This window comes from Hylobates moloch, unplaced genomic scaffold, assembly GCF_009828535.3.
Source record: "Hylobates moloch isolate HMO894 unplaced genomic scaffold, HMol_V3 SCAFFOLD_9, whole genome shotgun sequence".
Taxonomy (NCBI): Eukaryota; Metazoa; Chordata; class Mammalia; order Primates; family Hylobatidae; genus Hylobates; species Hylobates moloch.
Window position 1 is genome coordinate 33,659,851 of NW_026652284.1, and position 15,963 is coordinate 33,675,813.

The 15,963-nt window shown below is 38.3% G+C and overlaps 1 protein-coding gene across 1 annotated transcript in view; it reads left to right on the top strand.

The window, feature by feature from the left end:
• The window catches only part of VCPIP1 (valosin containing protein interacting protein 1), a 42,303-nt gene extending 28,473 nt beyond the window's left edge, over nucleotides 1-13,830 (top strand). Inside the window, exon 3 of the mRNA XM_032759643.2 lies at nucleotides 6,950-13,830. Coding sequence (XP_032615534.1) covers nucleotides 6,950-7,821 — 872 coding nt within the window. The 3' untranslated portion in view covers nucleotides 7,822-13,830. The remainder of the gene's footprint in view (nucleotides 1-6,949) is intronic.
• The last annotated feature ends 2,133 nt before the right edge of the window (nucleotides 13,831-15,963 follow it).

Here is a 15,963-nt window from a genome sequence, read left to right on the forward strand (position 1 = left end):
CAGATTCATGTGGCAAATTATTACTATTAAGTTCAGGGGTACAAGTGCAGGTTTGTTACCTAGGTAAACTTGTGTCATGGGGATTTGTTGTACAGATTATTTCGTCACCCAGATATTTAGCCTAGCACCCACCTGATCCTCCCTCCTCCCACCCTCTACCCTCCGAACGGCCCAAGTGTGTGTTGTTGTTCCTCTCTTTGTGTCCATATGTTCTCATCATGTACCTCCCATTTATTATCATCATCATCATCATCCTCATCCTCATCATCATCCTGTGGTCAAAGAATCAAAACATATCAAGCCTCTCTCAACCCTAGCCATTTACCTCCGTCTTCCAAAAACAGGAAAGGAGCATACATAACTCTCTTACTTTATTCAAATCCACCTTAACATATAGATGGTTCCATTTACATTTGAAAAACAGTATTGCCCATTAAACTAAACTATACTATTACTATTTCTGTTCTTCATTTTTGGAAAGGTATTCTAAAATTAATTGGCTTAGGCCAGGTATGGTGGCCCATGCCTATAATCCCAGCACTTTGGGATGCCTAGGTGGGCAGATCATTTAACATGGTGAAACCCTGTCTCTACAAAAAATGCAAAAATTAGTTGTGTATGGTGGCAGGCACCTGGAATCCTAGCTACTCAGGAGGCTGAGGCATGAGAATTGCTTGAACCTGGGAGGAGGAGGCTGCAGTGAGCTGAGATCGCACCACTGCGCTCCAGCCTGGGCAACAGAGCTGAGAGCAGACTCCACTCCCCCCAACCCCAACAACAACACCAAAAAAAAAAAAAGAATAAAATTAATTGGCTTAAAATATAGTAAGTTTTCGGCCAGGTGTGGTGTCTCATGCCTGTAATCCCAGCATTGTGGGAGGCCAAGGCAGACAGATCGCTTGAGCCCAGGGGTTTGAGACGAGCCTGGGCAACATGATGAAACCCTGTCTCTACTAAAAATAGAAAAATTGGCCAGGTGTGGTGGCATGTGCCTGTAGTCTCAGCTACTGGTGAGGCTGAAGTGGGAGGATCGCTTGAGCCCAGGAGGCCGAGGCTGCAGTGAGCTATGATCACACAACTGTACTCCAGCCTGGTTGACAGAGTGAGACCCTGTCCCCCACAAAATATATGTGTATATATATATATAGAGAGAGAGAGAGAGAGAGAGAAAGTTTTCTTGCAGGTTTTTGTACAGAGAAATGAAGAAATGAGTGGCGAATTTAGTTTTAACTATATAATACTCAGCTTTGCTTGTGTTTGAACTTTATAAAAATGGAATTATGCTGTATACCTTCTTCTATGATTTCTTTCTTTCTTTTTTTTTTGAGACAGGAGTCTCGCTCTGTCGCCCAGGCTGGAGTGCAGTGGCGTGATCTCAGCTCACTGCAAGCTCTGCCTCCTGGGTTCACACCATTCTCCTGCCTCAGCCTCCTGAGTAGCTGGGACTCCAGGTGCCCGCCACCATGCCCGGCTAATTTTTTGTGTTTTTAGTAGAGACGAGGTTTCACTGTGTTAGCCAGAATGGTCTTGATCTGCTGACCTCGTGATCCACCTGCCTTGGCCTCCCAAAGTGCTGGGATTATAGGCGTGAGCCACCGCGCCCAGCTGCCCAGCTGCCCAGCTTTTTTATTTTTTATTTTTTTGAGATGGGGTTTTACTCTCAGGCTGGAACGCAGTGGTATGATCACAACTCCCTGCAGCCTCAACCTCCCAGGTTCAAGTGATTCTTCTGCCTCAGCCTTCCAAGTTGCTGGGACTACAGGCATATGCCACTACACCCAGCTAATTTTTTAAATTTTTTGTAGAGGTGAGGTCTCCTTAGGTTGCCCAGGCTGGAACTCTTAGGCTCAAGTAGTCAATTTGCCTCTGCCTCCCCAGGTGCTGGGATTACAGGCATGAGCCCTATACCTGGCTGACTTGTTTAGTTTAGCAACACTTTTTCAGGTACATCTGTGTTGATGAGTTCAACTATAAGGTTACTCATTTTCACTGCCACATAGTATTCTGTTGTATTGTTTTTAACACAATTCATTGTTCTGCTCATGAGCTTTTGGGTAGTTTCTGGGTTTTTAATGTAAAGAATAATGTAACTATAAATACTAGTATACATGTCATTAGCATATGTAAGTAATTAAATTTTTGTTTTGTTTTGTTTTGAGACGGAGTCTCGCTCTGTTGCCCTGGCTGGAGTGCAGTGGCACGATCTTGGCTCACTGCAAGTTCCGCGTCCTGGGTTCACGCCATTCTCCTGCCTCAGCCTCCCGAGTAGCTGGGACTACAGGCACCCACCACCACGCCTGGCTAATTTTTTTTTTTGTATTTTTGGTAGAGACGGGGTTTCACTGTGCTAGCCAGGATGGTCTCAATCTCCTGACCTTGTGATCCGCCCGCCTCAGCCTCCCAAAGTGCTGGGATTACAGGTGTGAGCCACTGTGCCCGGCCCTAAGTAGTGGAATTGTTGATACGTGATAGAGAAATTTTAATGTGCCTTGCTTCTTAAAATTCAAAGGACTATATAAAATCTGAACATTCTCTATACCTGCCAAAAAAAACCATAAACAATTATGCTTAAAAGTATCACAACAGTATTTGGATTGTATTTAAAGTATATAATTTTTTTTTTTTTTTTTGAGACAGAGTCTTGCTCTGTTGCCCAGGCCTCCCAAAGTGCTGGGATTACAGGTGTGAGTCACTGTGCCCAGCCTATCCATTGATTTTTAAATATACATTTTAAATTGGGGCATTTGTTTTTTGTTTTGTTTTGTTTTAAGACAGTTTCTTGCTATCACCCATGTTGGAGTTCAGTGGCTCAGTAATAGCTTACTGCAGCCTCAAACTCCAGAGCTCAGTGATCCTCCTGCCTCAGCCTCCCAAAAAGCTGAGACTGTAGGTGTATGCCATCACCCTCAGCTAACCTTTTGTTTTTTTGTAGAGACCAGGGTCTTACCATGTTGCCCAGCTGGTATCAAACTCCTAGCCTTTGTTTGTTGGAAACAAACTCCAAGTGATCCTCCCGCCTCAGCCTCCCAATGTGCTGAGCCACCATGCCTGCCTGGAGTTTTTTAATAACAGTATAAATGTGCAGAAACTATAGAAATGGGAAACATCACCTATCATTTAAAAATATTTGTCTTATACATACATGTTTTAGGCAAGATTGTAATCATAGTACTTAGATTTGTTTCCTGCTATTGCAGCATCACGCACATTTTAATGTTATATCAGGCATCACAGTTTTCTATCTAAATATTTTTTTTTGAGACGGAGTCTCACTCTGTTGCCCAGTCTAGAGTGCAGTGGCATGATCTGGGCTCACTGCAGCCTGCGCCTCTTGGGTTCAAGCATTGTTTATCTAAAATTTTTTTTTTTTGAGATGGAGTCTTGCTCTGTTGCCCAGGCTGGAGTGCAGTGGTGCGATCTTGGCTGAGCATAACCTCCACCTCCTGGGTTCAAGCAATTCTCCCTGCCTCAGCCTCCTGAGTAGCTGGGACTACAGGTGCGCACCACCATGCCTGGCTAATTTTTGTATTTTTAGTAGAGATGGGGTTTCACCATGTTGGCCAGGCTGATCTCAAACTCCTGACCTCATGATCTGCCCGCCTCGGCCTCCCAAAGGCTGGGATTACAGGTGTGAGCCACTGCGCCGGGCCTGTTTATCTAAATTTTAATAGCTGCATATACTTCCAACAGGTAGATAGGAAATAATTATTTCTTATCGAAAATTTAGATTTTTTCCATTATTTCATTGTAAGTAATACTGTGATGAACATGTGTGGAACTATGATTCTTTCTAGGGATAGCCAAGGAAAAGCATCTCAGTGGCAATCTGGAAACACCTGCAAAACCTTTTTTTTTTTTTTTTTTTTGAGATGGAGTCTTGCTTTGTCACCCAGGTTGGAGTATAGTGGCGCCATCTCGGCTCACTGCAACCTCCGCCTCCTGGGTTCAAGCAATTCTCCGGCCTCAGCCTCCCCAGTAGCTGGGACTACAGGCTCACACACCACCATGCCAGCTAATTTTTGTATTTTTAGTAGAAACTGGGTTTCACCATGTTGGCCAGGCCAGTCTTGAACTCCTGACCTCAAGTGATCTGCCCGCCTTGGCCTCCTAAAGTGCTAGGATTACAGTCGTGAGCCACCACGCCCGGCCACAAAACCTTTTTTTTCTTTTTTTTTTTTTTTTTTTTTGAGATGGAGTCTCGCTCTGTCACCCAGCCTGGAGTGCAGTGTCACGATCTCAGCTCACTGCAAGCTCCGCCTCCCAGATTCACGCTATTCTCCTGCCTCAGCCTTCCGAGTAGCTGGGACTACAGGCGCCTGCCACCACGCCCGGCTAATATTTTTTGTATTTTTAGTAGAGACGGGGTTTCACCATGTTAGCCAGGATGGTCTCGATCTCCTGACCTCGTGATCCACCCGCCTTGGCCTCCCAAAGTGCTGGGATTACAGGCGTGAGCCACCGCGCCCGGCCCCTTTTTTTTCTAATAGAAGAATTAAAACATATTGACTACCTGATTGATATTAGGCACTGTGGTATGTGCTTCAATGTTTTAATATTTTTAATGTGCTTAAATGTTTTCTCATTTAATCCTTAAATAATTGAGTGAAATGAGTAATATACCCATCATTATACTTACCCGATTGTATTATAATAATCTGTTTGTAACTATCTTCTAAGAATTATGGTATTTTATTTTTAAATCCTCAGAGTCTATTTTAGTTCCTGGCACATAGTGAGGCTCAATAGATGTTATCTATTCAGATGGATGTTTAAAAGCTTTGCCTTGAGGCAGTTTTGGCCTTATAAAATTCTCTTCTTTGCTACTTTTGTTTCCTGAGCTATAGTCTATAGATTTCTGAGGACAGGGATTGGTAGCCAATAAACTCATTCCAGATGTGCGCAGAAAAGTAGTATTTAGACCACATCTCTGACTTCAACTTTGGTATATCTGTTTTTGTCTTTTATCTCTGCTGAAAATGTGTCAAGAGGAAATTCTACTTGGATTTTTATTAATTGATACTTTACCTACCATTGAAATTAATGTTTATTTGAAATTAATGTATGTTATTTATACATTTGCAATTGAGTTATTTCAGAGAGGTACATTAGAACCATTGAAGCTCTTTTTCAGGGAATGAAGAACTATTCTTAATATCCTACAAAACTAGAGAATGCCTAAATGCCCACAAAGCATTCCCGAGTTTATTCATTATCCCACCTCTCTGAATTTCTGTAGCACCTATCCTTTCATTTGATTCTAACTAGTTTGCTTTTGCCTTTATATTTTGCCATAAACATATTACTATGTACCATATATTATAAAAAGTTCTTTATCTTTTTTTTGAAAATAGTATATAATTTTGTAAATTGGAAAACGCTTACTGTCACATATGTGGAGTATACTTAGAGTGACAAATTTAAAGTGTAAAGGTAGTGGATTGTTTAAAACACACAATTTTTTTTTTAAATACACAGGCTGAAACAAGTGTAAAATTTTTGAATACCCTGTAGTGAGACCAACTCCTTGTCTAGAAAATAAGAGAAGTTTACTTTAAAGTTTTTATCCTCTGCTGCTGCATTAGTGGACCAGGAGAAATAAATAGCAGTGAGCCTTGTGAGGAGCATCCATAACCCCTGGCCTACCTGGGTGGTTCTGGCCTACCAGAAATGAATAAGAATTATTTCAAAGGAATTTAATTGAATAAGGTATTTTAAATTTTTTATAAGCGTTAGTTCACACTGAAGTCATGGTGCATTATTTAGTTTTTCTAAATGTGCCCCATAGCTACTGCTTTAACTATGGAATATCTTATTTTGAAAGCTCATATTTTTTATATTCGTGAAAGATACATACCTACGGCACACTGTGAAAACACCTTTCTGATATTTTACAATTCAATAGAATGACTTGATTTTTAGTTCAACATACTGTGCAACGAGTTAGGTGTACCTCACTTTGCCTTGATAGATGTTTTGGCAAAGTTTATAATTTGAATTGTAATAAAGGTATATTCTTTTATTTGTTTACATTGTGTTTTCCTTATAGCTCAGCTGTTTGTTTCAATTGCCATTCTTTTTTCTTTTTTTTTGAGACTGAGTCTCACTCTGTCGCCCAGGCTGGAGTGCAGTGATGTGATCTCAGCTCACTGCAACCTCTGCCTCCCGAGTTCAAGCGATTCTCCTGCCTCAGCCTCCTGAGTAGCTGGGACTATAGGCGCATGCCACCACGCCCGGCTATTTTTTTTTTTTTTTTTGTATTAGTAGTAGAGACTGAGTTTCACCATTTTGGCCAGGCTGGTCTTGAACTCCTGACCTCAGGTGATCCACCTGTCTGCCTCCGAAAGTGCTGGGATTATATGCATGAGCCACTGCACCTGGCTTCAAGCTCCATTCTTTTTTTTTTTCTTTGAGATGGAATTTCACTCTTGTTGTCCAGGCTGGAGTGCAGTGCCGCAATCTCAGCTCACTGCAACCTCTGCCTCCCGGGTTCAAGCGATTCTCCTGCCTCAGCCTCCCAAATAGGTGGGATTACAGGCGCCTGCTGCCACGCCCAGCTACTTTTTTGTATTCTCAGTAGAGATGGGGTTTCACCATGTTGGCCAGGCTGGTCTCGAGCTCCTGACCTCAGGTGATCCACCTGCCTTAGCCTCCCAAAGTGCTTGGGTTTACAAGTGTAAGCCACTACGCGACCTCAAGCCCCATTCTTAACTTTGCTATTAGTTAAGATAGCAAAAAAAAATTTTTAAAAAAGATCTCTGGGGAGAACTACTTTAGGGTCTATGGTGATGGTTCTTTTTTGTAATACAATAAATCTGAATGAATTTTGTTTTGAAAGCTGTTATCTGTAAATTGTTATTTAAAATTCACTATTTTAACTATAATTGTCTTGACTACACTTTTGTTAATACCTTAAGATTTTAATATGTTAAATATCTTTTCCCTTTTTTAGGTATGGCTGATGGCAAGCATTGTACTTTTCCACATCTGCCCGGCAAAACCTTTGTCTATAATGCTTCTGAAGATAGACTGGAATTGTGTGTGGATGCTGCAGGACATTTCCCCATTGGTCCTGATGTTGAAGATTTAGTTAAAGAGGCTGTAAGTCAGGTTCGAGCAGAGGCTACTACAAGAAGTAGGGAATCAAGTCCCTCACATGGGCTATTAAAACTAGGTAGTGGTGGAGTAGTGAAAAAGAAATCTGAGCAACTTCATAACGTAACTGCCTTTCAGGGAAAAGGGCATTCTTTAGGAACTGCATCTGGTAACCCACACCTTGATCCAAGAGCTAGGGAAACTTCAGTTGTAAGAAAGCATAATACAGGGACAGACTTTAGTAATAGTTCCACTAAAACAGAGCCTTCTGTATTCACAGCTTCTTCTAGTAATAGTGAGCTTATTCGAATAGCTCCTGGAGTAGTAACAATGAGAGACGGTAGGCAGCTTGATCCTGATTTGGTTGAGGCCCAGCGAAAAAAATTGCAGGAAATGGTTTCTTCTATTCAGGCTTCAATGGACAGGCACCTTCGGGATCAAAGTACAGAGCAGTCACCATCTGATCTTCCTCAAAGGAAAACAGAAGTTGTGAGTTCTTCTGCAAAGTCTGGGAGTCTTCAGACTGGCTTGCCTGAATCTTTTCCTTTAACTGGTGGTACTGAAAATTTGAATACAGAAACAACTGATGGCTGTGTAGCAGATGCACTGGGAGCAGCCTTTGCCACAAGGTCAAAAGCACAAAGGGGAAATTCTGTAGAGGAGCTTGAAGAGATGGATAGTCAAGATGCTGAGATGACTAACACAACTGAGCCAATGGATCACTCTTGATTTAATTAGAGGCTAATAAAGGCAGAATGTTTATTGTGAATATGTAATATTTGTTGGCTGGGCCACGTAACTTGATTAGTCATTAAAAATCTTGTACGTATATAATTCAAAGATTATATCTTGTTATTCAGTGCATGATAGCAAGTGTGTGATTGGCCATAGCTTTTAATATACTGCTGCCCAGGCTGGCTCTGAATTTCTATAAATTAGCTATTAGATCTGCTGAGATGACTTTCTTCCATATATGTGATTCATTGGAAGTTCTTTGTAATTTTAATTCCATGAAAGTCTTTATGTTTCCAACATGAAAATTCTCTTACTTAAATACGTTTGATTTCTGAAAAGGCTAGAAATGGAGGGGAAATGAGATTTTGCTAATGTCGATGTCATCAAGGTAACCATCTCACATACTAGTGTCAAAAGGTTTATGTAAACTTGAATTTTATCTGAACTAAATTATATCTTAAAATTCATACAATTATTTATTAGACAGTGGGATGCAAATGTTTCCATGAACATAAACACATTCATAGAGATTTCTTGGCGAAAATATCTTGAGAATAGAATGTAATGATATAACATTTTGCTGATTTGCGCAAGGCTGGGGAAAAATCTCTTCTAGATTGATGAGGTCAATGTGATTCAGTTGTGTTGCTGTCTGAGCCAGCACAGCCAATTGTGTGTGCTCTATTAATATGTTACCATTATTTTTGATTCCTGGCTTGGTCAAGAGCCACCTGATTTTTTTTTTTTTAATCTTGCAGAAAAGTTGATTGCAAAGTGTGGTAGAAAAAGAAATAATGGTAGCAGTAGAGAATTTATAAATAAGAGTTTATCTTTATGAATGAGTTAATTGTTCTACAATTTTGATCAGTGGTATTTAAGCCTGTATATGCTAAGTGTATTTATGCCCCTTTGAGCCAAAATGTTTTCTTTTTTTTTTCTTAGAATCCATAAGAGTTTATTTGTTGGCTTCACTTGGGTTTAGATGCAAATTTTACTGCATCACACCCTGATCAGCTGGGTATTTGCTTAGTGTATTCATCAAGTCTTTAGTGCCAGTTTCCTTGAGAAGCAGCTTTCATGCTTATTCCTTAAAAACAACAGAAGAGTGTTTATCCTGAGATTGGTATTGCACTATTTTATTTTATTCTGCAAATCTGTATTCTGAAATGTACATTTCAACCCATATTCTTCATCTGTTCACTGAAATTAAGTTGAATTTGAATGGCTGAAAGACAAAATGTATGTTAATACAATCTCTTACCTAGAGCATTCAAAGCCTGGCTGTCTCTGTTTGCACATGTAACAGATGCAGAACTGTGTTTGTAATTCTAAGAAAATGTATGTCAGAAAGTATTTTATCAGATGTTTAAAAATCTCTGCCTGTTGATTCATAAGGGATATAGACAGTACTTTAACTTGTGTTTCCAGATAAGGCAGATTTTGGTCATCTTTCTGTGAAAGTATCTCTAACTGAATCCACTTCTTAAACAAACTACTCTATTTTAAATAAGGAAAGATTGGAGAATCTAGACATTTTACAGGTGTATCTGAGCAAAATATATATTTGGGTTAGTTTTTATCACATTATCACGTTTGTCTTTATATTTTATCTTCATCCTAAATTTTCTTTCTCCCTATCAAAACAGCAGGAAATTTTTAAATTTTTATATTGTACACTATTTTTGCATAAAATAAGAGCTGTAGCTACCAAATACTATTTACTACTTAGTAAAGGTGGCTTCTGTGTATTAAACGACAAATTACAAATATCACTTCACTAACCACTATAATTATTTTTGGCTTTTTCAGCCACTGTAACTTTTTGGGGGGGGATTTAAATACAGGAAGTTTAATCAAAAAATGCACTGCTTTCATGTAAAATGATATAATCATCTTTAACAAATATTTTGTTCATTGATAACTGACAGATATCTCATAGCATTAACATAAAATACCAGAAACAAACTTTATCTCCCTATTCTTACATTTAGTGCAAATTAGAATGCGTATGTGAATGTTAGAAGATGGACGTAATCTCTGACAACTTTATTAATTTCTCTAGCTACAGCAATGCTATTTAAAAGCCAGTTAGGTATGAATAGTACAATAACAGTTTGGGTTCTCCCTTGATAAATGAATAAAAGGCTCAATTCTGATAAGTGATCAAATTTCTTGAAATTATTTCAAATCAGCTGAAAATTTGGTTGGGGTGATTGATGGTTTTTGAGAAGTAGGCCAGGTATCCTCACAAAGAAGTTTTAGAATAGGGTTTCTTTAAGTTTTTAAATATCATCTTTTGTCTTTCCATATGGTTTTCATAACCAAATACATGACTATAGCATGGTTATTTTTCTAGTACTGCCATTTGTGATACAGCCACATCTTGGAGTGCAAGCTAGACATCTCAGGTAAATTTTTTTTTTTTTTTTAGCCCTAGAGGTAACATTATAACTAAAATGCATTCCTGCAATTCTGTTTGCAGTGCTTCACTAAACATTGAAATACAGTTGTAAATTTTTTCTTCAATAATCCATTCTATAGTTAATCATACCAAATTTAAGTTGATGACCTAAAGTCCAGGTAGTGTTGAAGATAGTATATATCTAGAATACTGGTAATGAGAAATTGTTGTAAATTGAAGAAAACAAGATGCTGCCATATGTTAAGATAGAATATAATTAACTCCATGAGAATGGTTACTCAGGAACTAGTTAAAGAGCAAACCCATTTCTCCCCCTTCACTCTGTTTCAGATATTTTATTGGAAAATGTTAGGGTAGAGGCCTGAGAAAGTTAGCAAATGCTATTGACTGATACTGGCTCTGTGTCTTCCAGTGATTTTTAGTTGGGTTTTTACAGTCAAGCCTACTGCTTGCAATTAAGATATCAATCTGAAATGCATCTGTAATTCCTGGCCACAGGTCCTTATTGCCATTATTTTTAAGTATCTTCATTGGAGATGAACACTGACTTTTGCATATGGTCTCTTACCTCAGGGAAGATCACTTGCTAGCAACTCATACTACTAATGACAGGTTTTTGAGAATTGTACTGACATCACATGTTAGCTACTAAATGCAAAATGTATAAAAGTATTGTTTTATGTAGTTAGCTACAATACTATCTGCTACTGAATAACTCTCTAAATATGTAGACCTCACTAATAATTAACCTTTAGGTAAAAAATTTACTTCTGTCATTAATTACACTTCAACTGGTCAATATAGTGGCAGCATAAAGTGTTTATTTCAGAATATCAGTACAGTTTTGTCTTCATTTTTCAACAGTAATTTCAATTGGTTCATACTTAAAATACTACAGCACAGATTTTGAGTTTTATGATTCTCAAAGCAAGGTTTCCATCTTAAGATTTTTATAAAAACAAAGCCTTTGCAAAATTGAATTAAATTCCACCTATCTTAATGTGAATTAAAAACCACCATTTATAATAATAATAGTGAGTGCCATATTCTAAGTTGAGTAAATGTATCCTACCATTCAAGGTTATATAATTTAACAAAATTGTACAACCTTAAGGCTCTTCACAGTATAAATTAATTTTTCAAACCAGAGCTGTTCACATGAAAATATTCGTTAGTAGAATGTATATTTAAGAAATAAAACTACAAAGGGGAACTATATCACCCATGTAAGTTATAGAGTTAATTACAAGTTCTACCATTCTTGATAATTCTTTGAGATGCTAAGTGTTTCAGTTCATACTTAATGATACTTAAATCGTGGGAATTTTAATGTTTGTTCCAAAATAGCAGAAATTGTAAAAATTGTGAATTATTGGAGAAAATGCCATTACTTGTATATCTGACATTTAATTTTTTAATTATGGAGACTACATGCTTTTGTAGTATAATATTAATGATTATTCTCTTGTAAAAGAAAAGGAAAAATTAGTAAAGAAAAAAGTTTTAGTTGATGTTACCTGCTTGTGAGTATCAATTACTTAGTTTTTAAAATTTTAAGGTATTGCATACTTTTCTTTAGAATGCAGAAATCTTGTCCTGAGCCCTTATGCCTGTGGTAGAGCAATGCAAGACTGAAAAGGTTGTCAGTATTTTCAGGCTTATTTGACTAAGAATTCGTGCCAAGAACTGGAAAGTCTACTTTTTGGAGGGAAATGATATTTAGAATTTGTAAACATAAGCAGTAATAGTGTAAATATTTAGAAAAATAGCAAGTGCTTTAACTGCTCAATAAAATAGTATAGATGTTATGTCACCCTTAAGGCACTGGCTGTTGCCCATTATTTTCCGATTTCGTGATTGCTGTATATATTACATTTGAGTAATGAATAATTGGTAGTAGTGTATTATAGTGTTCTACAGCACACCTTACTGTACAGTATTTGAAGTTTTCTTTTATATCAATAATAAAACTATAAGTTAATACTGATTTTCCCCTGAAATTCTCCACATTAGCTTTTAAAGGTAATTTTATGTTCTTTAGTTTCCTGGAATTACAATGCATGAACATATAGTTCAGTTTTGTAAAGAAATTCTTAAATAATAAAGTTTTCTTGTTGAACTTAAGTGGGTTATCATACAGGAATAGTAATTTTTCCCCTTAATGTAGATTTCATTGCTAGATGAAATGGACCCAGTGAAAAAAGAGTGCGCAATTTAAAAAAAAAAACAACAAAAAAAACAGGGTCTCACTCTGCTGCCCAGGCTGGATTGCCATGGCACGATCAGGGCTCACTGCAGCCTCAACCTCCTGGGCTCAAGTGATCTCCCACCTCAGCCTCCTGAATAGCTGGGAATACAGGCATGTGCCACCATACCTGGCTAATTTTTGTATTTTTTGTAGAGACAGGGTTTTGCCATGTTGCCCAGGCCGGTCTTGAACTCCTGAGCTCAAGTGATCTGCCCTCCTCTGCCTCCCCAAGTGCTGGGATTATAGGCGTGAGCCACCGCACCCAGCCAGCAAAATTTCTTCAGACATTACATAATTGGGCCATAATGCTTACTGAATATTTTAAAAGGCAAATTCTAATAGAGAACTTGATTTTGTGGTGGTTTAAAAAAACTGGTTAGTGATAAGGAAATGAAAGGAAATACAGATAATGGTACTAAATAACGTTTGTGTAGCTTAGCAGTCAACACATTTAAGTTTTATTGTACATGCTTAATATACATTTTATTAGATCATTTAACTCAATAATTTAGAGTATAGCCTTAGACACCAGACTGCCTAGGTCTGAGTCCTGGTACGCTGCTTTCTGTGACCTCTCTGTGCATTCCTCTCTGAGAGGATGATAATCACATCTGCTCCTAGGGTGGCTGTATTAGATGAGTTAACACGTATCTGATGATTAGAAGAGTGCCTGACACATAGTAAACACTCAAATATTTGCTATTGTTACATGTTAATGTAATGTGGTAGAGTTCAGTTGCCATTAAGTGGGATAAATCCTTACAGGGCACATATTATTTAAATAATTTGTTACATTAAAACTTATTTTACTTGTACATAATTGACTAAAAAATGGATGGTTGTACATTCAAACATTTATGACCATGTGCAGCACTGAGAATCTCATGAACCGACAGTGTGCTCTGTGACCCAAGGCAAGTCTTGGAGCCTTTCAAGGCCTCCATTTCTTCTGTAACCTTGTGGTTTCACAATTGTCAACCTTTTGTTCTGCCGACGATTGTCGTCATAGTCTCACTTGCAGAGGGCATAGTGCTGACGGGACAAGTGACATGGGTATGAGCCCCATGTAAACTAAACATAATTACCTTTCCTTTAGGTGTTGGCTACAGTTATCTCAAACTTGGACTTGAGGTCTTGTATATGCATGCCATTGGTCACATACCATCAGAATAGAATTCTCAAAAACTCTAGTAAATAAGATAAACATCCTACTTATAACAGCTCATTATGGATTTTATTTTTATTGTCTGGCTTTTTCAGACCCCAGCAACTGCAATTCTGACTTAATAATCGATTGTTTCTAATCATTAAAAATGTATATAGAAAAACTGAAGTAAGTCTTTAATTGATTTTCTGAACTGTATATGATACACTGAGGTGAAAAACATATGGGCTCTTCAAATTTGCACACTCTTTAGAAGTAAACCTGTCTTTGGCCCATTTGTCATACCACATAAATTATTATTATTATTATTTTTTATTCTTTTTTTTATTATACTTTAGGGTTTTAGGGTACATGTGCACATAAATTATTTGAGAAACAGATAAATTGTGTAGGAATCTGGGGGGATTATCCCTGTTCTATTTATAGAAACAGGTATAGTACGAAGTCTACCTATAAAGTGATGACATTTTTATATTTGATTTATGGAATCAGTATTTTATTTTTAATTTTCTTTTCTTTTTTGAGACCGAGTCTCGCTCTGTTGCCCAGACTGGAGTGCAGTGGCACCATCTTGGCTCACTGCAACCTCTGCCTCCCAGGTTCAAGCAATTCTCCTGCCTTAGCCTCCCGAGTAGCTGGGATTACAGGCGCCCGCCACCATGCCCGGCTAATTTTTGTATTAGTACAGACAGGGTCTCTACTAAATAGAGGGGTCATTCATTATTTTAAACAAGTACTGATCAAATGCCTGTTTTAAAAACCTGGGAAACAGTTCCAAATGAGACAAATTCCATGTGTCCTTAGCGCTTACATCCCAATGATGGAGATGAGCACAAAACACATTGGTAATAGCTAACATTTAGTGACTCTTTTCCTTATATCTGGGCAATAGGCTGAACATTACATGCAATAATTAACCATCAAAAGCCTTTGTGGTTGGGTACTACCATTATCATCTTTTAGGAAACAAGTTGGTACAGATTAGTTGGTTTATCTAAAGTCCTGGAGTTAGGTGGCAGAGCTGAGATTTAAATCCAGATGTTTAAGACTCCATAGTCTATGTTCTTAACTTTAATGCTACATTTGTAATTTAGCAAAGGAATAAAATTTGGTGGTCACATAAGTCTTTACAAACATTTATTGTTAAATCTAGCTTGTTTTTAGATACATCAACATGGTTTTAATTGATTTCAGTGTATAGAGTATCTGGCTTTTTTTTAAGAGATGGTCTCACTCTGCTGTGCAGGCTGGAGTGCCCAGTGGTGCCATCATAGCTCACTGCAATCTCAAACTCCTGGGCTCAAGTGATCCTGCTGCCTCAGCCTTCCAAATAGCTGGGACTACAGATGTGCCACCTCACCTGGCTAATTTATTTTTTGTAGAGACAGGGTATCCCTATGTTGCTCAGGCTAGTCTCAAATCCCAGAAGTGCTGGGATTACAGGCAGGAGCAACAGCTTTAATTTCACTTCCTACTAGTTCCCTTCCTGAACCCTAGTCCTCCATCTCAAGTTCTTCCTTCCTTGCATTTGTTTTCTTGCCTCCTCTAAATTTGGAGGTGCTTTAAGGAAGAGTTTCAGAATTTCTTAGATGACTAACCTGGGTACATTGGAGAATCACTGGTTAAAGTCCAGCTTTTCAAGGACCTAAAATAATTCTTGTTTACTAAGTGGGTCTGCTGCTTTGGAGGGGAGGTTTCCCAAAGGTGATGTTTCTCAAAAAATGGGCTATATGCATCTCAACTAGAAAATTTATTTCTATGGAATCGTGTCAGGTACTTTGCTAAACAGAAGGAATAAATAAACTGGGAAAGACACTTCCTGCCTTCATTACATTTACATTTTTAGTGATAGAGAGATACATTTAAACAAGCAAGTAACTGTACATATTGGGGGAGCATTGGGTGGTGTGGGATTATGCTGCAAGAGGAACTAACCTGACCTGCTAAATGGTTAGGGAATGCTTCCCGAGAGGTGATGTACTATCTGAGACCTAAATAATTGATAGGATACTTAAAAATCAAATTGGCCAGCCAGGCGCAGTGGCTTATGTCTGTAATCCCAGTACTTTGGGAGGCTGAGGCCAGCAGATCACGAGGTCAGGAGTTCGAGACCAGCCTGATCAACATAGTGAAACTCTGTCTCTACTAAAAATACAAAAATTAGCCAGGCATGGTGGCGTGCACCTGTACTCGCAGCTACTTGGGAGGCTGAGACAGGAGAATTGCTTGAACCCAGAAGGTGGAAGTTGCGGTAAGCCAAGATGGTGCCACTGCACTCCAGCCTTGGCAACAGAGCAAGAC